Here is a 24139-nt window from a genome sequence, read left to right on the forward strand (position 1 = left end):
ATTTTCTTACTTTTTATTATGGTTTTGCATCTATTTTTTTCATTGTGCATATCTTTGAAATGATTTAGCAAATTTTTTCTGTAGTTATTGTATTTTTGTACAGTAACTTTTTGTCTCTGAAGTCGATTTACATCTCTTATGGTCAGCTGTAGTTTTTTTTTTTTTTTTTGTATGTGTTTCTTGTCTTTTTGTGCCATTTTTAGTTGTACTGAGTCTCTTCTTGGTTATTTAGTGCTTTGCTGTTGCTATTGGTGTCTGAAAAGTGTAATAATTGCCTCTGAAATGTGGTGAAGTATAAAGTAGCATGGCATGGAAGTACACACAAGATAAGCTGTAACATTACTGGTACAATGTCAGTCATCCTCTTCCCCTCTGTGTAGTATTTGATGAACCTTCATTCTATAGAGGTTGTGAAATTCATCAGTCATGTGTGATATAACATGCATGTATGCACCACACTTTTCTGTGGTTTAATCGAAATACAATGAAAATAATTGCATCTTGTGAGTGAAAAGCCATAAAGGAGTACAGGGCCACTTTTATATTGAATTTATTGAATAAAATATATTGTTTGGTAGTTTCTGACATGACACCACAAGCTTTTTCTATGTTTTATTTGTAAAAATCTTAACTTTTAAAGTAACGTCAAGTGTTTGTAGTATTATGAAAAGAAATCCAAGTACCTCAAAATGGTGCTGTTTTGCACTTAGTTGTATTTCAACACTGCCTATACTAAACCTGCTTAATTACCTGCAACATACATGTAAAATTATGCAACAGGTGATGAAGAAACCAGGAAAGTCCCCCCAAAAAAGGATAAGCCATGTTTGGGAAATCAGTATACACATTTAAAATGAAAATTCAACACATTGAAAAAATGTACTCAATGATTGCACAAGAGGAAACATTAAGCAAAAACAGATCAAAAGCTTTACCACATATCCTGAGACTACAACAGTTTCCCATCAAATATATTTTTGTATGATTGTGTTTAGTACTGAATTTTACATGTATTTTCATCACTTGAAATAACACAGTCCACAATAACACACCCATCTAATCTAATAGCAAGTAAAATACATCCCCGAGCAAATTGTATTAATGCATGTGAACATGCAGATGTACTTACCTTCCTTACGAAATCTGGACTCTCCACTAAAAGGCAACTCCTGTACAATGTCATGTTTATGTTGCTCAGTCAATGTAACTCCCGTTACAAGTGACGCAACAACTCAAATAAAAACACAGTCAACAGAAATCTCTGTCATGCTGTTTTTTCATTGAAGAGACCAGATTGTTAGTTCACCTAACAAATATTTTCAGTGCATTTATTCAATCATTAGGAGGATGTGGAAGCTGGGTCTTCAGGTTGTTATCATCTGTGTGTTCCTACAGGTAGGTAAACATACATTTTACATAGTAAATGTGAATAAACATGATTATGTGTTTGTCATGTATGCAAAGTAATTTAATGTAATGCTTTAAAACTTGTAGTGAAATACAATTATTTATAAGATTTTCCATTTTTTATGTTGGGTTGTAACTACAAAAGACATATGGGGAAAGGCACAATGATAGATATTTGTTTCTGCGTGCTAAAAGACTGACTGCAGTGTTTTGATAAAATATTGACAGACCAATGAGCTAGGTAGATGGTATTATGTCTAAATTTGAAAAGAAATTTATACTGAATAATATGATGTTTTTGGAAAAGCAGGGAAATCAACTGTAGGGACTATATATATAATCAATAAGACAAGGAATGGCTGCGCCGTGAATGTGTAGGATTAGCTCCACTAATAATTCAATTTGTAAAATATCCTATGATAATCTATAAATTTATTTTGGAAGAGTTTCAGTTTTCTCAGTGCAGTCACAGAGTAGAAAATCTCAGAGTATAAGAAATTTAAAGCGCTATAGGGTTTGTTGATGATGATAATGTTCAACACCAAACTAAAGAAACTGTAAATGTTAAGCATTAACTAAGCAATATGCTTTTAATTTAAAAAAAACATTCACATTTTTAAATTTCCCCTTGCAGGTGTCGGGATGTTTCCCATCATGCCTTATAGCGGACTCTGTAGCATACTGTTCAGCCAAGAGGCTCACTTCAGTTCCTACACTCCCTCCCAACATCACCCACCTGTACCTGGACATGAATCACATTTGTGAGATCAACTCTTCTTCCCTGTCTGGCCTCGAGCAGCTGGAGGAGCTTGACCTGGGATTGCAGCATGTGCCACTCGTGATCAGAAACAATGCCTTCAGCAAACAAAGACACCTGAGGAGACTGGTGCTCGGCTTCAATGTCGGCCTTCAACTTGAACCACAAGCTTTCATGGGACTGTCTAGTTTGCAGCAGCTCTACCTGGATTACTGTTCTCTTCAAGAGTCCATACTGAAGGAAAACTATCTGGAACCACTGTCCGCCTTAAAGACTCTTGACCTTTTTGGTAACCAGATTAAGAGACTCCAGCCTGCAATGTTCTTTGCAAACATGACTAACTTGAAAGATCTGAATCTCAAGTTGAACAGAATTGACAATATTTGTGAGCCAGATCTGATTGGTTTTCAGGGTAAGCATTTCAAGGTCCTGAACTTGCATTCTAGTTTTCTTATGGCCATGTATAATGAAAGTTTTGACTGGGAGAAATGTGGAAATCCTTTCAGAGGAATGTCCTTTCAGACCCTTGACCTGTCCAGCAATGGGTTTAGTGTAGGTACATTAAAACAGTTTTGCAGAGCAATTGAGGGGGCAAAGATCTCCCATCTCATACTGTCAGGATCAATGGGTAAAGGGTTTTCATTCAGTAACTTCCCTGATCCAGACCACAGCACATTTGAAGGCTTGAAAAAGAGCTCAGTCCACATTTTGGATCTGTCTAAAAACAGAATATTTGCATTGCAACAGGGAGTTTTTAGTCCCCTGAAAGAAGTCACCGTCATTGACATCTCCAAAAACAAAGTGAATCAGATACACAGAAACGCCTTCAAAGGTCTTGAGGCTCATTTAAAGATGCTCAACCTGTCACACAACATGCTAGGGGAACTATACTCTTACACCTTTTCTTCTCTGACAAGCCTGCAGTTGTTAGATTTGTCCCATAATCACATTGGCGTACTGGGTTATCGTTCATTTAGTGGCCTTCCCAACCTTAAATCACTATATCTAACAGGAAACTCTTTGCGAGATTTAGGCTTCCCTGAATCTCTACCGAGCTTAGATCATCTCCTGTTGAATGATAACAAACTGATGCCCTCATCAGTTATTAGTATCACTGGATTTGCCAGTAATGTTAAGTATCTGAACATTCAGGACAATAGATTAACAAACTTGGGTGATGTTTACGCGTTTTTGACTCAGCTGAAACGCCTGAAGTATCTCTTCTATGGTGGAAACACTGTGAGGGAGTGCGGGCTCAGCACACATGTTTCAACCATTGATCTGAATAATTTTCAAATCCTGGATCTTCATAGCAGCTCCCTGCAGTTTGTCTGGTCCCAGGGTAAATGTCTGAATATGTTTGATGATCTTGGGCATGCAATTGGTCTCAACTTGAGCTTCAATGCATTGCAGTTTCTACCGCAAGGCATTTTCAAGGGTCTCACCTCAGTAAAGGAGATGGACCTCTCATCAAACTCCTTGACATATCTCCAGCCAGACATCTTTCCCAGAAGCCTTAAAGTACTCAATCTCTCCAACAACTTTATAGCCTCCCCTGATCCAGCCACTTTCAGGTCTCTCGACATCCTCGACCTAAATATGAATCGATTTCACTGTGACTCCAGCCTGAGGGGCTTCCTGACTTGGCTGAATGAGACCAACATAACCTTCAGGAGTCCTGTTCAGGAGCTCAGATGTGAATTTCCCTCTGGTTTCTATAGGGTTCCTCTGTTAGATTACTTGGCTCAGGTCACAGAGCAGTAAAAGCAACAGTGAACATGTGTACATTTCATTCCCCCAAAAATAAAGTACAAATGATCAGTGGTATAGTACAATGGGGGTCATGCATATATGTGTGTAAGCATTTTGAGTGTGAGTATTATTGTGCAACAGCAGGAAAAGAGAGCAAACTAAAACACAGCACCAGATGTATATTTAATGATACATTACCCAGAATCACCACAGATGTACTTCTGTAATATGGAAAGCTGTAGTTTACATGAGCTTTAATGCTACAGTGAATTAGCACTGCCCTGTTATGTGAATGTAGAAGTTGTCCAAGGCAAAAGATAACCAAGAGATTATTTAAGTAACCAATTGAAAGATAAAATAATTTTCAACTGTTTTTTAGAGATACTGTATTTTTACCACTAAATATAAATATTTATATATATTTTATTTATATCTACGCTGTCATTGAACCTGTTATTGAAGCAGTTTGATAAGACAACTGCTGTCTGCTCCTCTTACAGCAGAGGGCAGCATCAGACTAATTAGTAACCACAGACTGATGACTTCCATGCTGTTTTTCAACACTATAGCTACCTCAAAAAACCAGCAGGGACCATGTGCAGCAATGCAGTGTTCAATGGAATATCCTCAGTCAGATCATTTAGAGAGAAAGAGTCAACCTGCCAGCAGCTAGATAGTCCAGGATTTCATAAAAATTGCACAAATATGAATATACATGAGAGATGAGGAAAACTGGGTAAGTAGGTCTGATCAGTGCTGATAGGGACGTAAGTTAAGAAACAGGTCAACAATAACAATGTTTTGTTTAGTGTCAGTGAGGTAAAAACATACAAACCCATTATTTTTACATAAAAAGCACATTGCACATATTTATATTCTTTCCTAATTGAATTGTTTAATACTCCCAGAGCCCAGTCTGTGTTTTGTATGTATTTATTTGTTATAATCTGATGGCAGCTTGGAGAGTAGTTGAGTCAAACTTGCTCCTGCTGTCCCAATAAAGCTGCTCTCTGGTCATAAAATATTAAATGTTAACAGGCGGAGGGTGAGGAAGAGACACTGGGTGTGCTTGTAGGTCAACTCCTGATAAGACTCAGACTGCATGAGTGAATTTATAGACCTCTGTGTGTGTGTGTGTGAGAACTGAGTAATCACCAGACCCGATTGTTTGTGTGAATGTTGTGTGCACATCCAAAACCTGAAAATGTCAGACATTCTTGTAAAACATCTGAATACTAGCAGTATATTTTAAGAATACTAGCAGTATATTTTAATATCTTATTAAAGCCACTATGTGTAGTAATAATGACTTGTTTTTCATGCTAAAATACAAATAAATGGACAGTCAGATCATTCTAGGTCTGTACTCGTATGATCATAAAACATACTGAAAGAAAATTTAAAAAAATGTTCAAATGTAGTTGAACATTATACAGTTAGAAAAGCAACACATTTGATACTTAAGTTATTATTTTTGTCATTTGTCAGGCAAATATAGACAAATAATTAGTGGATGCAGCTTCTCAAATGTGAGTATTTGCTGTTCTGGAGTTTTATAACATTGTAAAAGGAATCACTGGTTTTATGACTCCTGGTCACACAAGGACATCACCTTATATGCTGGAGAGTCTACAGTGGAGTGTCTTATTGAGTTAAAAACTGTATTAATGAATTTATTTATGGATGAGACAGTTGTGTTTTTTAGTTGTAAGTATTTACAGATTTAGCTGTGGCTGGTTTGTGTGAGTCACAGCAAAAATAGCATCTATTTTAATGAGGCTAATGGGATCCCATTAAATGAATATAATTGGTCACACATCCTGACTGGTAGAAAACACACACAGAATACCTACGAACATAATGATCTGAGAGAATTAAACATGATTCACCAGTAGAAACTGTGACTGTCTTTATTGGATTTATTTTTTCCAGTCAGACATAAGCTCAGCCTGACTAGTCTGACCCACCATATACATACATACAGGCACACAATTTCCCTTCATTTAGTTCCCCATCCCCATCCCAACATCCTTTACCGACAGGTTACCATAGAAACAGGCTCCATAGCCACCTCCTTCAGTTATTCCTCACTTCCTTATGGTCTTTGGATCCTGCATCCATCCATCCCCCCTCTATCCATCAACATCCTCCCTTCACCCCACCCCCACTGCCTTCGCACTCACATTATACAATATTTTACAACCATGACACAGATGGGAAAGATACATGGAGTGATTTTACTTACTAATATGGCAAAAATGTTCATAAATCAGCAGAGTTTAGAGACAACAGAGACCAGAAATGTGCAAAGAGCTAAATATATTTTCATTTTTTCATCCAAATTTGTTATTTGTTAAATTATCCAATCATATTCATCCTTCATCAGTCAGCTGGAAAATATAGATTATAAATTGTGCATATTTGCAGTACATAGGGAAAATAAAGAGCAACGTAACACAAACATTTAAATAAGCTATTTGACTGATTTATTTTTGCTTGTGTATTAATATTTTACTGTCTTTGACTGATTGATAGCACCCTGAAATATGGCCTGATAGACCCTCTCATATTGAAAACATTTGCAAGTAAATGTACAGTATCATTCTATATCAACATAATAATATACTTCCCCCTGCAGTAAAGCATTCATCAAATTAAAGGTATATTTGCATGTTTTTTTAACATATCATGTAGCACAAACATGAAAAATTGGATAAAGCCTCAAAGTATTTCAAGTCGCTTTTTTTTAAAGTGGGTCAAATTTGTGCCCAGATACTGATGACAAAACACACAAAATCATTGGTGCATCTGTAAAGGGCTGAGACACAGTAGGAAGTAGGTAAATGCACAATTAAATCACTTCAAAACAGCATATGACAGTAAATTGTATCACATTTTTTAAATATTACTGGTTTTACAGGTAGTTGACTGTGGAGAGATCCTTTGTCAAAATGACATTCTCTGGTCCCAGCTTCTCAAATGAGGGAATTCACTTCTTTTCTCTGTTTAAACATCTTTGGGTTTTGCACTGATGGTCAGATAAGTAATTTGAAGACACCACCTTGGCTCTGAGAACATGTAACAGATATTTTAAAAGATCAACTTATCAATTAAAAAAAAATGTTGGTGATGAAAATCATTTCCAGCTGTAAAAAAAAAAAAGCAGGTTGCAAGTTCAGCCTACCTGTAAAATCATCCTTCTGTGAAACACAAATTTCCAAAAACACATCATCAGACATTATTTAAGATATACTTTGACTCTTGTGTCACAAAACATTTTGTACAGCAAAGGAGGACTATGTCACGTGTTAGTTACAATAAAAAACCATGAAAGTCTGCAATCTGCAGTATTTTTGTTGTACCTTTACACTAGTAAAGGACTGTTCTGTGCTCGCTTATACCTAGCAGGGGGTTCTGCTGCAACAGGATCTCCGGCATCAATAATACAGTGATAATTAGTCAGTATGACCCCCCACGTTTGCTCCTCTTAACCTCGGAAGTAAAGGACCCTGTGACACCAAACTATACACACCTGACTGCACACTGCTGTCTAAACAAAAAGCCAGTGGGTTAGCTTTTACTGACCTGCCCTAATATATGAAAATAACTTAATGCATGTTAAGTGTGAGGAAGACCACCATAAGGTAAAACAGAAAAGGACAACTGACTGACTGATATTTTTTTATATTTTGTTAAGGGGATAGGAAAGATGATTTGCCTTTGAGATTATTTTAGGACATTTGTTATAATTGAAACACTATGGAGGGATGGAGGAATAAAGATAAACAATAGGTACGATTAATGTCACCATTCAGTATTCAAAGTACCTCATCTGACCAACAACTGTGCCCAGCTCTGTCAACATGGACATAACCTCTCTGAGGGAATGATTACTGACTCTCCCTTGCACACAGACCAAACCTCCCCCGAAAAACCCCAAATACATGAAATATTTACACTGGTATCTTACAGGGGATTCAAGCTGTTTGTGAGTTTTCAGATCTGCATTGGTCACAATTAGAAATACAAACAGGCAATCATACAGCCCTGCATATACACTGCATATACCCATACACACACACACACACACACACACACACACACTCACACACACACAACAGTCTGGGCAGTACAGAACTGCAGCCAGTTGTTTCAGAGGATGAGCCAATGCTCTAAGTGTCAAACATGCAGGAAGAAAAAGGTTCTGGGGGTGTTTACATCCAAAGATTGAGGTTTTACAGAGTTTCTGAGGTTCATAAGGTCATTTATTGTTAGTAGTCCCTGAACTCTCAGGACTCTGCAGAGGTGATGCTTTGTGTTTGTGTCCCACTTATAGGCCTCATTCAAACGTTATTCAGAAGATCGCTGGCCAAAAGAGAAAGAGAAAGTGAAGGAAATAAAATAACAGCAAAAAACCCTCTTCATTAAAGCTTTACTGCGCCGCTGTGGGTGTGGCAGTGTGACAAGCTGCCAAGGAAATATTGGAAGAGGAGGAAGTGATGGATTTTGGAGTCTGGCACCTACAAATGAAAATGCAAATTAAAACATGTATAATATACAATATATGTCTTTACCTACAACTTAAACAGAGGTTAATGAGAGTTAATAGCATCATAGAGATTACAGACTGCTGAGCAAATGAAAGATAAACCATCAGATTAAGACCACCTAGAGGCTAATCCTGAATAATACCATTTAGATATAGATACAGGCTGAACAGTAAAAGCAGCTTTCCCACAGAAAAATTCTAAGATACAATAATTAATCATAATAAATGAATTTCACAAAAACTTGAAGAAATACTAAAGAATAATAAAAATCTGGTAAGCATATATTGGATATCACTTTATAGCCTGCCATTGTCTAACCAATACTGGGGTTTTGATGCTGAGCGGGATTGCTAATAAGCCAATATGAAAAGCTAATCAGATCTACATTATCATTAGGGTCTGGTTGGGCTCACCAGGAGCGAGACTTGCAAACGCCTTTGTCCAGAGAGAGACTTTGGTTCGGCTCTGCCTCTGCCGAACGATCCGGTGAGGCAGTGCTTGGACGAGTCATGTCAAGCTCCAGAAACATGATGTTCTCAGCCTGCACACAAAAAATACACAAAAAGTGAGCAATGGCAAATCAAAGTGTATAACCTGGATCACACATACTGAGGTTCATGCGCTTTAATGAAAACTGATTCCACTGATTGCATTAAAGATGTTTTACTCAAATATATCCATTAAATGCATCACTTATATGCTTTTATGACCCCCCTCTTTTTATATTGCTTGTTTTGTACAAACAGCTGAGCTACTGAACAAATCTGAACTGTTTTTCTCATCCATCACCTGTATCCTGGCATGATGGCAATGGCTGCTCATTCATTTAAAGTCTGTTAATCATATAAAAAGCTTTGCATGGAGTATATCCTCCTGAGAACCAAGGAAAATAAGTGTCTTCCAATTTCTTGTTTTTGTAATTTCCTACCTATTTCTGGTTAAAAAAAACATGTTACAATTTAGACTTTTTAAAATTTATTTTTATTTTTAATTTTATAGCATGTCCACTGTAGTGGACCATAGGACCATTTGGGTGTGAACAAACTGTCCACTACAAGGGACACAAGTCAGTGGGCTGGGTCTCAGGAGTATATGAACTATTAAACCCCCAAGCTTTTGCTGTACTGACCCCTCATCTCTATTATAGTGTAAGTTAAGTACCTGTGGTATTTTGATGGACTATGCTGTTGTTGTGGGTCAACACCTTATGATCCTTTATAGAGTACTCAGCTTTTATTCTAGTATCGTAAACATTTTATTGCTAAAAATAACCACATCTATTTTCCAGTCAGATTCACTCTGGACATGATGCTCAGCCTTTTAAGTGGTTACGTCTCAACTCTGCATTCAAAAGACATCCTGCACCACCACACACATGCTCACCCTGTATCTGGAGTGAGTGCCCATCGCTATGGCAACCCTGGCGTACTGACTGATGGGTCTCTTGTATCCGACTGCAGATGTCGGCCTTTTCTTCATCTGCAAAGATTTACTAAATAGAGAAAGAAGTGGGAGAACAAAAAAATCAACTAGAAATTAACGGTGAAAATGCCAAAGTGCAGCTTTCTAAAGCTGATCGTATCATATCAAAATTAAGTTTCTACCATATATTATAAAGTATTTTAAGGCTTCTCTGCCTTAAAACTTACAGTGGAGGGTGACAAGAAACAATAGCAAGCACCATAAAGAACCAGGCATGTTACAAAGGTCAAAAGAATATTAATCTGGACTCAAATTCACTACATTTTGAGTTCATTAAATCCACCTCAGGCCACTGATCAAACACTATGGCCCAAATGGCTCAAATCTCAAACCAATGCTGACCTTTCAGCAGGAACAAGAGGTTGAAACTTCCACTGATCCTCCTCCGGGTCAAAGGTCAGTCTGTTCATGATCTTATTCTTCTCTTCTGGAGGAATGAAGTTCTCTATGATCAAATACCTGCATGTACACAGCACGGATCAACACAGATTTTGAGTCAAATGAGATGAGAATTTTTTAAGTTTGCAGTATCTGATTTGTGTGTTTTCACTTTTACAGCTTCAGTTTAGGTCACCTTCAGTTATAATGTGTGTGCCCACAGAGCAATATTAACCATCAGCAGCAGCAGTGAGTCCCTGACAGATTCTGGTGCTTGAGGTTTTGCCTCTTAGGCCACACACAGTCTGCTCTGACAGCTTGTTTGGGCTAAAGTGTTGAAGTGTGTGTATTTGTCATTCAAGTGCTCATTCATAAATTCATTCAGCATCTCTCAGTATTTTGAATAATGAAGTACCCAGGAAACATGTATGCATCTGATGTGAGTGTTTTCTGAACCATCAGGGAATATTTGATTTCACTGACTCTTCACGAAGTTGGTTTGACTCACTTGAACTTGAGCTCTCTGGTGAGTTCGTTCTGCGTTTGTTCCAGCTCCTGTCGGCTCGTCACGTGGTCGTCGTTCACGTCCCGGATCTCCGCTTTGATGCACTGCAGCTTGGCATACAGCTAGAAGGAGAGAGACAAACAGAGAGCATGAAGAGGCGCCATGTCGCTCAGTGCAGTGTAGTTGCTGATGAACTGGTCTCCAACTCTCTGCAGTTTGGTTGCCCGTAGCAACCAACATTGGAGGCACTGGTGCCTGGAGGATTGAGTAGCCAATAGGAGCATATCGACATGGCACCTGTCCTGTCCTTTGTTGACCCTTTTGGCGTATTTAGATAGATCAACTTTTCTTCTTCAAACACCAGTTTTATTGTTGACTCAATCATGGATGCTGCCATTCTCCAAGTATGACTGAGAAGGTGATTTTTATATGATATAAATAGAAGTGTTATAGAATTAAAGCTGGATTTCGACTTTATGCAAAGGGTTAATGGCAGTCATGATAAAGATGAGACAACAGAGGTGTGTCATATGTGATTAGGTCTTAATGTGATTTAATTATAACCCCCAGAGTAACTGCTTACATGCTTTGATTTACTTTGTAAAACAGAGCCCTGGTAATGTTTGTACGTCTCATTACTGTGCAACAGTGGTGTTTATGTTCTTTCCTTCCCTGTGACAGAGGTAGTGATTGTGGCAAGCAGAGGGTTTGCAGTGTAACTATATGTTTACAGATGTTTGTTGCTGGAAAGAAGAAGATTATTGGGCACTTCTTCATTCTGCTCAGTCTTCACTATCATCACCCTCTGTTGGGATTAGAAGCTTGTCAGAAAACACAAGCAGACTCATCCTTGAATCTAGCGCCTTATGCTGAATAATTTCAACACACAAAAGATCTGTGTAAAAGCTGACATGTCTGATGTGTGGACAAAACACAGAATATGAATTGAAAAAGGCTGCATACAATAGTTGTGGTCAACCAGCTAAAAATTGACAAGAAAGTGAGAGACAGAGCCTGAGAGCTTCATGCCTAAAGGCTGAGAGTTGGTAACCGTGTTGTAGCTACGCTGTGACCATTAAATGAATCACTATAAATCCCAAAGTAACACAATAATGTGTTATCACCCTCATCACCTGTTTGCAAATTCCTGGTTTGCAGTGTTTCTAGTCTCTGAGCATTTTCCTTAGCTTTAAATTTACAATGTGAAAATTTTGCTCTCCTTCCTTCCAACACCATGCAGTGGGAGAAGGGTGGATGGTATAGACTGGGATGGTCACTGTTGTTAAGGCATCAAGAAAGAAAACAAACCCACACAGGATCATTAGTCACACTGTCATCCACACTCACACAATGGGTTGTCTGGGGTTAGTCCTGCTGGTCGGGCCACTGCAACAGATTGGGAAGCGTGAAGAGCAGGGGAGGGTTTACAAGGTTTAGACTTTTTTATATTTGTTTACACTGAGGGGTTTAGGTTCGAGTTATTGGGAGAATCCTAGGAAGAGACTGAGAAGGTTAGCACGAAAAGTATGAAGAGGCCCAAGACAGAAAGTAAGAGAGAAAGATGGGGGATGTTAGGGTCTGGGAAAGAGGAGGGGACGGCAGGACAAACCTTGAGCAACTGAGATTTAAGTGTGTATCCAGACGGAGCATGTGCCCGAGGCAGGGGATCATAAGGGTCCAGGTCAAGGTTCAGGAGTGAAAGGGGTAAAGAGGCATATACTCATATTAGGAGCAAAAAAAGGAAGGCGCATGTAAAAATTACACTGATTTGTCCTTTTTCTTCTGTGCATGCCTACAATATTTGGATTGTGCAAAGATGACGGTTTTCTGCATGTTGTCTAAAGTGCCAGTGGATATTTTACCTTCTTAAGTTTCTTGGTCTTGGCCTCCACTTCCTGTTGCAGAGAAGTAAAAGTTTCCCTCAGCTCTAGCGTCTCTTCATCCTGGACCAGCATCTGCTGCTGCATCTCCCTCTCCGTACGTGTCTGAAAACATTATTCAGCGTGTCACCTTTCTGTTCATCTTCATCCTTCCTGCAGTTTGCAGCCTTTTTGTTTTTTTCCAAGGTATTTTGTAGGTTACCCTTAACTATAAGTTGAAAACTACACATGAACTTGAGTTTATTCAGTATTTAATGCTGCAGTTGAAGAGAGTAGTAAAATATAATAAAAATAAATATATAACTTGGTACTAGGAAATACTCCATAATTAAGAATTAGTAGCAAAAAGACTGTGAATCAGAAGTACAGTGAGGCACTAGTACAGTAACACGGTCAACTCTACAAGTAAAAAGTATGAATTACATGACACGTACATAGTATTAGGACACATACACTTTGAAAAACAAAGGTTTACCTGCTCTGCAATCTCCTGCCGTTTTATCTCAAGCATCTTCTGCTGCTCATTGGTGTGATCTATGATGTTCTTTCCACCGACCAGCAGTTTGCTCTCCATCGCCTAAAAAATGAACAATATCTGGATTAATCATTTGAACACTGAAACATGTCCATCTAACAGCAAGTCAATGACACACAACACAACACAGTCCACCCTGTTCACACATTACTGATCATTTCTCAAACCAAAAATAGATATAGTTTATTTCAAATTAACAGGGTAAGGATTAAAATATATGTACATGCAATGTATGTACTATCAGTGTATTAAAGCTCAACCCTCCTGTTTGTTTCATTATGTTGGGATTTAAGAGGCTGATTTACTCTTTTATTTTGTGTTCTCTCTCTCTCTCAGTTATTCTATTCATTCAAATTCATTTCAGCCTTTCCTTTGTTAAAGCTACACAGAAAAGTTTCAGGGGAGGATATGTGCAGCATGCGGCTGTGCCAAGTTATCTAAAAGGATATTGACTGGGTTGATGTATTCATTTAAGCAGCATTAATGGATAGATGAAGCATCAATTATTAACCACCACCAAGGTAGTTTTTTATTGTTTGTTTGCATGTTTGTCTGTTAGTTAAGTTTGCAGGATATCTCTAAAACTCTAAAGCAGATTTCTGTAAAAAAATGGTGAAAAGGAAGCACTGCAATGTAAGGCTAAAACTAAAAATATCAAATATTATATCTATCTTCTCAAATGCCTAACAAAGCAAATGGACTGTTAAAATTGCTCTTATCAAAACAGCATTACCCTATACTTTTGAAGTAATGCAGTGAGAATGAAAAGAGATTAAGAAAATGCAAAAAGGAGGAAGGGAAAGGATAGAAAACAGGGTCCAAGAAGGAAACGCACAGGCCATGGCCATTCCCGTATAAGGACTTTATACAAAAAGCCAGTGTGTAACTCTGTACAGCCTATACATTGCTTTCATATACCACACTATTCATATGATTATAGGAGCAGACACAAAAGCCCACGCTGGGAGTACACTGGCATCCTTCAGAGAGGATGCATCTGCAGCAGGTCTTTTACAGAAAGCCTCTTTGTTTCGAGCTCTCTTTGTGTCCATGAGTGTGTGTGACTCCCTGGTTTGCTGCTCTTTGTGTTTTGTCATATTCTTTCAGCTTCATTAAAGGGCTGATTCATGTCAGGGATTTTCTCCCTCATGCATCTTGTGTCTCTTACCCCTGACAGGCTGGTTAGATAGAATCAAATCCCTTATATAGAGCCGTTTACAATGCAGGCTATAAATGGTCGGTGACTTAAATGAACAATTTGGCCCTTTAACACACTTTTCATGCTGTCCATTAGAGACTTGTCGCAGTACATCATACTATTTTGTAGTACAAGAAATAAACATATTTGAGTTTTTACAAGATCCACTTTGAGTCTCACTGGCTTCATAAAACTGTGTCAAAGCCCCAATTATCCTTAATTCACAAATATCCAATTAAAATCAAAGTTGAACTAAAAAGTTTATAAGAAAAAACTAATGCACTCTACCAAAATAAGATGAGGTGAGATGAGCTAGTATAATGTTTTTAAAAGACAAAAAGAAGACGAGAAGAGGAGGAATAGAAGCAATGACTCATTCAAGATCTTCAATCCAGTTGAAGATGCACCACTTGTCATTTCAGTCATTGTTCTGTGTCCTGGCATCCTTGCGGATCAAGGTTTAGGTCACACTCATGAATACAGACAGATGCAGTCCGGGTGTGTGATATTCAGTCACAGCTGAGCTAAATTTGTCCATCATGTCATTATAAACCTTCTGGTATTGACAAGTCATTAACTGAGAGAGTAATTTAATGGATGTCTCACTGTATATCATGATGAACTAATCTAGGTCTTACACTGAAAAGCTGCAATTTTGTTATTTTCATAATTACACACAGACAATTCTAATCTACTATATGTATTTTCCCACTCTGTAGAGTTTGCAGAAGGATAGGAGAAGGAGCAAGGAGTTTCGGTCTGCGTTTTTGTGTGCGGATGTACAGCATAATCTGTCCATCAGTGTGTGCTCAAATTATTGTGGATGTGACTGATTTACTTCCTGATGGGAGAGTGAAGAGCATAGCAAGTGTTGCGTATTGAGCTGGCTTGTTCACATGAGCCAGCCAATCGCAGCCAAGCCGGGGCCTGCTGGGAGCAAAAGAGCTATAAATACAATGTGACGACAACAGATCTCATGTGTGCAGCAGAGAGACCAAAAGCTTGCTGGGAAGAGATAAAAGAAGAAATTAAGAAGTAAAAAGGAAAAGACAAGAGACACTGAACATGAAAGACAGAAGGGGAGAGGAATAAAGTCAGGCCATCGCTGAGATTCTGTTTCACATCAGCCCCGGTCAATGCAAAAAGCACTACAACAGCCACAAGTCTAAAATCTTATTACCATTCGCTTATTGTGTGTTATCTCCCACATCTTACAAACACACAAGGGCAATCCAGTGCGTGACATGCAACCAGCAGGTTGTCATACTAATTTCACCAAGCATAAGGTCAAAGTAACCTGTCATCTTTTATTCCCAGTAATTGATTTCAAAATGTATTGATAAAGATGTTATTAACCACACTTTATTTTATATTATACAAGTATGGTGATGTTTTATTTGTCAAAAAAAAAACATCACAGTCTACTGAGAACAGATATAAGATGTGTTATGTGAAAAGAGAATGGTAAAAATGGTGAAATAGGGTGTTAATAATATTGCCATTTTAAATTTCCATGCCTTGCAAAATAAAGATATGCTTAATATTTAATGTTCACATGAAGACATGTCTCTATTTCTGTTTGGCTCCTTGTATGAGATAGAAGAGTGTGTATTGTTTCAGAAACTGGCTCAATCTGATCTCAAGACTTAAAGTGAACACACACAGAGTGGATTCATCAATATTTCAGTGACACAGCGCTCCATGCAATCACACACACACACATACACATATACATGTAAAGCTTTATGGAGAGAATGACTCTTTCCTGTTTATACGGCTGTCTTCCTGTCTAATGAGAGGAAAAAAAAGGGGGACGTGTTAGGTGATTATACCTACACATGGCCATCTTTGTGAGGACCAGCTTGAGTTTTAGACCTCGGAAACAGAACATTTTGGCCACTCCTCACTTTCTGACACCCCTTCAAAGAGCTGGGTGTAAGGGTCCAGGCCAGACTTAGGTTCAGGTTTAGGTTGGAGTGCATTTAGTTGTGATGGTCGATGTGTGTGTGAGGGCTTACATGTATGTAAATGTATGTGTTTATGACATACTGTGGAAAGCTGAGGCACACAGTGTGTGTGCATGTACAGTATGTGTGCATCTGTGTGTGTGTGTGTGTGTGTTATGCTGACAGTTTTTCCCATGAGGCACTGGGCATTGTTGCTGAACATGCATTCTGATTGGCTAAACTTCAGCTGGCAGAATGTAGGAAAGACCTTAAATGCATGGTCAATGTCAATTTCCTCTGGTAACAAAAGACAAAGACTGTCAGATACATTCATGGTAAAAATGAGTTAATGTTATGTGAACGCTCACAATTGAAGCACATAGATGTTTGTTTTTCATCTGAAAGATTTAATTATCATCCTGCTTTAGGCAGACAACATGCAGTCCTTGGTTTGCTGGAGAGGCGGACAATGCAACTATTTTAGGCTTCATACAAAAGAAATCAAAAGATCAAAGGAGTCAGAGAGAAATAGCCCAGTGTTTCCCAACACAGACTTTATCTGGGCAGCCTGCCATGGAAGAGTTTTTATTCTTAGTCTCAATGTACTAGATTCACACTCTGTCTTGATATAATTTTTCTCTGCCAACAAATTAAAAAGTGTTTGTGGTGACATTTTCAAACACTAACTTCACACTTTTAGTTGAAGGTGTAAAGCGTTATTTAGCATGGTGCATCTCAGGGAAAGCTGTAATTCACTGAAATAACTGAAGAAGGAGACAAGGCAGGATCACGGATAATGCTACAAAACATTGAACCTCTCTAATAAAGCGAAATATTATGGTGTAAGTGGATGATTAGTAGTTGTTCTGGAGCTTTCAGTCATACCACATGATCTTAACATCAGCAAGCAGAAATGACCTTTGAACTCCAGGTTTTAAGGCATCAAAGGAAAATAATATTTAAAGCAGACAGAATGCAGACCTATCAGAGTATACTGCAACTGAGCAAACTGTTCAAAATAAAAGCATGTTTTAGAGAAGAAAGAAGAGAGGACATTTTATGTCACTTTTAAGGGCCTACAGAATATTAAATAAGAGGAAAAAAGACATATCTAATGTGAGAGACTGAAAGAAGAAGGAAGGCAGTTCAGTTTTGACCCAGAAAAGTGGATCTAAGAATAGTCCACTGAAGGGTCAGACACAGCAGCGTCCTTATGAGAAGCTGCTGCTCAGCCTGAAATTCTCTACAGTGACTGTACTGATACCTCACAGTTTCATACCATCACAAATACTATTAAAAGCTGCACTTGGCTGAAGCGTTAGGTGAAAAAGATGGCAAAGTTAAGAAAATCACGAAACAACAGGAATTTATGGTGAGATACAATAATGATTACTGTCACTGGTAATTTAGTAAAAACAGAAGCTGTCCATCATCATTTTCAATACCGTCAAACAGTGATGGTTGTTGTTGTTAAAGCGGGATGGAATAACTGAATATGTAAACGGCTGAGAAACCTTTGAATGGATTTCTGCAGCTGAGTACATTTGGCATATCAGTGGTTTGCATACCGTGATCTCCCCTGCCTCGCACCACAATTTGATGACTCGATTTATGACTCGGTCAAAGAGATGTGAGAGCAGCAGCACACAGTCGACAGGGTGATGATAAGAAATGCAGCAATGTGCTAACAAGGGCAAAGGCAGACTGTTAGCTGATGCAAACATGGATGTGAAAATGTTTACAACACCATCCAATGTCTTTCATCCAACAGATGATGAATTAATTAATATATAAAACCTAATACTACCCTAAAAACACACATTTACATGTCTCCCAGTTTAACAATATGCCAAAATTCATCCAGGCTGTTTTTCCTGCTCATCACAATCTCACTTTGTAAAAAAAAAAAAAAAAAAAAATCTGTCTCAGCTTTTTCACACATTACAACAGGAGAGAAATAGAGAAAATAGGAAGGTGACATAGACATGAGGACAGATGTCAGATTTAAACCTGTGATGTTGCGAGTACTTGTGCTGGTATCAGGATCTGCAGAGCTCCACATGATGCCCCCACATTACATTTTATCATGTGCATTAAAGCTGGCACCTCCAGCAGTGTAGACATCAGCTAAACAACAGTTGGAACAATATCACAACACAATACACAGGTGGAGCACTGTGCCTTGGAGGCCAGTTAAGCTAATAACACCCTGCAGAAACACCAGATGACCCAGCACAGCTTCACAAGCTTGGTCTTCTGGCCTACATTTGTTTTGTGTGTGACAGGCAGAGAGGGAGAAGGCTCTCAGGTACATTTCATTCTCATTGTAAGTAAAACTGGTTATCTCGGGACTCATTTCCATTAATGTTTTCATCCAGTCTGTATCAGTCTGTCTCTGCCCAGCAACCCTAACAAACCCTAACTCTCATTGGTCAAGAGAGAAAAATAGAACCTTCAGGCAACATTCTGTGATTGGTGGACTAATATCAGAATTAGCCAATCGAAGAATGGCAATAAGCTGGGACAATATCAAACTCATTATAGCTAATGTTATATTTTATTTTTTTAATGTATAATCAAACTAATTAAAATTTAAAGTTTTGGCTCAAAACATAGCTTATAAGATAGATAGGTCATACCAAATCAGAGCTGCAACCATTGACTCATGTTATTCGATCAATTTCCTGAGTTGTTAATTTGTGCTTTAACCAACTAAAGACTATTTTCACTGATTGAATCTGCAGTGTCTAATGAGACTGCACTACTTCTGTATCCATGTAGACATACAAGTCACAAATATACAGTATATTTTTTATTTTTTAAAATGGGACAGTATGCTTATTTTCTAATTTTACAGCTGCTTACTGTAGTCGTGAGCAAAGATTTCTTAAACAAGAGTAGGGACTATCCTCAACAGCTTTAGTGACTATTTACAGCAACAGGATGATCTATATGGGACTAAATAAAATACATCAAAATGTTATCCAGTGCCACCCAGCTTTCAGGTGTCAGTTGACATTAAAAAATAAAATAAACTCACCTTTTTAAATTTTAGCATCTTAGACCAAACTACTAAACGTGTATCTTGCAAGATTGTTTAAACAATATAATGGTTTTCTTCTGAACCACCAGCAAAAAAAGTGATGCATCAAAGGCAGGAAATACTTCTTCTCTTTAATCATCTTCCTCCTCGGGGGGAGTGGAGAAGCAGTTTTGCTGATTCTCCTGATTCTTTGCACTAACATCACTCAGCAGCTACTCGGTCAACATCAAACACCAAGACTCTCTGAACTGTGCTGTGTGATCACAGCAGATTTTATATGGTTTAGCACAAGACACTATTAGCCCCACAGCGCTTTGGAAGGCAACGTGACAGGGAGAAATATGAGGAGGCTGACACAGGAATGAAAGCATTCAGGCTGAAGGACATATAATGAGGATATACTGTACACTAGCTCAGCCTCACAGGTCTTTCTGAGACCTCATACCTTACCTCCGAAAATAAACCCCCCTATATGAAGTGAGAATGAAAGAGCTTACGATGCTACTAAAAAGAATAGGGAAGCACAAGGGCTGTGTCTTCTTTTTTTGCCAGTTTCAGGAATTTCAGACCTTTTGTCGTGCTGCTGAGTGTGTTTAATCCATGAAATAAGTAGAAAATGACATGTTATTGCTCATAAAATGCACAGAACATCACAAATTGATAACAGAAATTTTTTTTTTTCGTTTAACCTTCAACATGCCTTTCTGTTGTTCTCTGAAAATATCTCTTCCCTCCTCTCATATCCCCTCGTCACAGCCTTAGGCTGTTGAATGCAACTCAGTAAGCTGATCCAGGCTCCGGCTACAGTGTTAGACAGTGCAGGCACTCAGTCATTCTGCACGGGTGACTTATTGACTGGATATCCCCATGAATCAGAGCAAGTAATTAATGTGGATCTTTGATTGCTTGGTGTGTAGGAAATGGACGACCAACATTTTAAGATACAATGGTCACCAGTTCCTATGAGACACGCAATCAGACTGTGGGTAAAGGCCAGAACCCAGAAAACACACACAATACCAGTTACACAATATAGGTTCAAAGATACTTGAATGATAATGTGAGACCACAACAAGCTGCATCGCACAAATTAGTACACTGAGATCTCTTCTTTTTTGAGCTTTCTAACATTAAAGAAAATGACCCTGACAGAGTCACAGTGAATCATTATGGTCCAGTATTATCTCATCTAGGACTTGAAGACATGAGTGGGGAGAGATAGTGAATATCATTAGACAAAGCTGCCCAACACAACCAGGGACCTTGTAGTTCATGTTCAGGACATATAAGCCTTCAAAATTAGGTCTCTCAATTTGTTGTTTGACAGACTGATAATGTTGACTTGCTTGTTTTCGATCTAACAACATTTTTAATTCCAGACATCAATATGCTACAAACATACGTTAGAAATTAATGTCTTTCATTTTTCATCTTTGTCACAGATTTCAATGTAACATCTATGTTAGCCATATTAAAACTAAATTGCTCATTGTGAATGATGTTTAGGTCATTCAGACAAATTGCCCCCTTTAGTCTGTAACATTCAGGCTACAACACACAAACCTTCACATACACAAATACACATACACACTTAGATGTAATTAGATTATAAAACTTCCCTTTGTCCCTTAATAACAGCTCATCAGATTATCACATGTGATAATCCCATAGACCACATGTCCTTAATCTGACTTCCTGGATTGTGTGTGAAAGAAATATAAAGAACGAGAAATGATACATTCATTGTGAACAAGCATCTTAACCTTTTGCTGTTAAATCATATGGATTATTACCATTATGACATGTTTTATTGGCTCTTGACTAGCATTTATTTAAAATCCTAGCAGAGCGTTACAGCACGAGAGTGAAATTTTAATCTTGACCTTGGAAACTGATTTATCATTATATAGTAAGAGAAGCTACATATTTCATGAAGCATATTTCAAACCCAGAGGAGTGCTTTGCAAAGACAAATAACTATTTGCATTAAAACCAGAATAAATAAAATCAATCAATACAATATGCTCAGTGTAATTTACCAAAACACTAGAAATGTAATAACGGTATATGAGTAGGTAACAATGTTTCTGAGAAATCTTATTTTTATGTCACATTGACAAATGACTGACAGACCTAAATATTTTATGGGGGTTTGGACTGTTGACCAGACAAACAAGATTTGAAGGAATTTACCAATGGGTAACTGTCAGTAATGGTTGCCATTTTATAGATTGTGTGATTAACTGATTAATCCAGTAAATGATCAGTGGATGAACTGATAATGAAAATAATAGCTAGTTGCAGTCTAGACTCATTTGATTTAACCAAGGGTGTTTCATGTGGGTCAAAGCTTTACAGGTGCTCCAACAATGAATAACATTGTCAGTACAAAAGATAAATGCCACTATTGTTTTGTTTTTGCTCCATTTTATTTTATAGGCACTATTATATTTTGTCTTTTGTGTATTTTTGCTTAGAATGAATGAATTGAATTGAAGAAGAAAGGATGAAAGAAGCAAAGAAAAAGAAAAAAATTTGGACTTTTACCTTGTACTTGGCAGTCAGCTGCTCGGTGGCCTCCTGCTCCTTCCTCAGATCTCCCATCATCCTCTCCTTCTCCCCCAGCAGCCTCTGCTTCTCCTCAGCCAACAGGAATTGGTCTTCTCTAATGGCGTCCTTCTCCCTTTCCAACCTCTGCTCCTCCAGCTTCACATACTCTTCTGCCTCCTTCTCCACCTCTTCATCCTCCTCACCCTCTGTCTCTCCATCCTCGTCTCTCTCCCAGCCCTCTCCATCCACCTGCTCCTTCTTCTGTTTGTTCCTCCACTTCCTGTGATTGAGCTGGGCCCTGAGGCGAGCGATCTCCTTCTGGAACTCACGTAGTAGAGCATCCTTGGGGTCCTCATTGACTCTGGGCTGATTCTGGATGTTCTTGGCTCGGTTAGCGTAGCGTAGGGTGGTGAGGGTCTCGTCATAGTGCTGGGGGGCTGGTCCTAAAGTGGCAACCATGACCGTCTTTGCATTTCCACCCAGAGAGTCTTGCAACAACCGTGTCAGCTTGGAGTCTCGGTAGGGCACATGGCTGCTGCGGCCGTCTGCTAGAGCTGAGATCACATTCCCTAGTGCTGACAGCGAGAGGTTGATCTTGGTGGCCTCTTTCAGGCGTTCTCCCTGGACACCAGTCTTGGCTTGGCGCTCACTGCCAGCCAGGTCCACTAGATTGAGGCGACCAACTCGAATGTGTTTCCTCCCATCGGGTCCAGGCTGGCTGCACTCCACCGTAATCAAAAACAAAGCATGGGACCTGGATGAGTGTTCATTCATGTCTGTCGCCCCAACCGCCCTGGCCTGATTTCCCACATTCATCACCTCCTCAATCTCCTTGATGCTCTTGCAAACACATGACGTGAGATCTCGAACATACACCCCAGTCTCTGGATTCTCCCTGAGCTCCAGGGCCCTGGCATTGGCGTGGTTGGGATTGAGGAGATCCCGGATCTCCTCCCGATAGATCTCGAGGTAGGACGCCCGCACCAGGTACTGTTTATCAGACTGCGAGCGGGAAATGTGTGTAAAGATGTGGTCAAAAGCGTTGGGAATCACACCTCGTTTCTCAGGGTCCATCCACACACCCTGCATGGTGTATGTCTTTCCAGTTCCAGTTTGTCCATATGCAAATATGGTGCCATTGAACCCTGCAAGCACTGAATCTATCAGAGGCCTCACGCTCTCGTCATACAGATCTCGCTGTTTGGAGTTTGCATCATAAACTGCATCAAATGTGAATGTTTTCTGGGGCTCGCTGGCTGGTGCACGAGGGTTTCTGAGGATCACCTGTCCAAGCCGCAGGTCCATCTGCACTATGCTCCCTGCGGGTCCATTGGACTCCTCTTTCCGGTTCAAAGGGCGGCATCGAACTACCACCTTCACCGTCTCACTGCTCTTACTTTTTGACATGACTGTCCTCTAATTTTAACAAAAGGACACTTTATATTTTTTTCATTAACACAAGCTGGCAGTCTTTATGAAGCCTTTAATCAGCCTTAATATCCTTCTCTGTCTGTGAACTCAGTAATCATTGATTTTCAAATCATTTACAAATTGACTGTGGCTTCTGGATCAGACCACAAAGGAAAATGGCTGCAGTGCCTAATAAATCAGACTGTAATATTTACCAGTGTAAAGGAGAAAAGATGTCACTGTCTCCAAAGGCTAATTTCCTCCGCTTATTGTCTGTGAGGTTGGACTCCAAACAGGCAGACCGTCAGCAGTTCTCATGAGCTGGATCGACGCTCCATTGCAGTCCCGCTACATGGCCAGATTGACTCGGTGATAAAAATCGCACAATGCCGGTAGGCTAATGAAAGAAATCAATTCAGATGTGACAATCATGTCGCTTTGATTTCTAGACACCTGACAGATCCGCTACACAGCGCTGCCCCGTCCTGCGCTCACAGATGCTCCGAAATGGATTTGCGGGTCTCGGTCTGTGCGGAGAGACACACAACTCCCCTCCTGTAACCACACACACACACACACACACACACACACACACACACATACACACACACACACAGCCATTCTAACACCACACCCCACATCACTGCGGAGTGAAACAAGGGATCATGGGAAATGAAGTTTAATCTCACTAAAGACTTAATTCCTGTCCAAAGCTGCCCCCAAGTCGTTAGATGAACACACCGACC

The 24139-nt window shown here is 39.1% G+C and overlaps 2 protein-coding genes across 2 annotated transcripts; one reads left to right on the forward strand and one right to left on the reverse strand.

Moving 5' to 3' along the window:
- The first annotated feature begins 1124 nt into the window (after positions 1-1124).
- On the forward strand, positions 1125-5271 carry LOC113137260 (toll-like receptor 5). Its single transcript, XM_026318778.2, has 2 exons — positions 1125-1395; positions 2042-5271. Exons 1-2 carry the CDS (start codon positions 1348-1350, stop codon positions 3926-3928), a joined length of 1935 nt encoding a protein of 644 aa, XP_026174563.1. The 5' UTR covers positions 1125-1347; the 3' UTR covers positions 3929-5271.
- Positions 5272-7212: 1941 nt separating this feature from the next.
- On the reverse strand, positions 7213-23904 carry kif3ca (kinesin family member 3Ca). Its single transcript, XM_026318780.1, has 8 exons — positions 21981-23904; positions 13187-13288; positions 12694-12816; positions 10835-10953; positions 10291-10407; positions 9850-9958; positions 8880-9007; positions 7213-8436 (listed from the first exon to the last, which is right to left on the reverse strand). The coding sequence occupies exons 1-8, from the start codon at positions 23388-23390 to the stop codon at positions 8349-8351; spliced, it is 2196 nt and encodes a 731-aa protein (XP_026174565.1). The 5' UTR covers positions 23391-23904; the 3' UTR covers positions 7213-8348.
- Between the last annotated feature and the right edge of the window lie 235 nt (positions 23905-24139).

The sequence above is a fragment of the Mastacembelus armatus genome, chromosome 24 (assembly GCF_900324485.2).
Source record: "Mastacembelus armatus chromosome 24, fMasArm1.2, whole genome shotgun sequence".
NCBI lineage: Eukaryota > Metazoa > Chordata > Actinopteri > Synbranchiformes > Mastacembelidae > Mastacembelus > Mastacembelus armatus.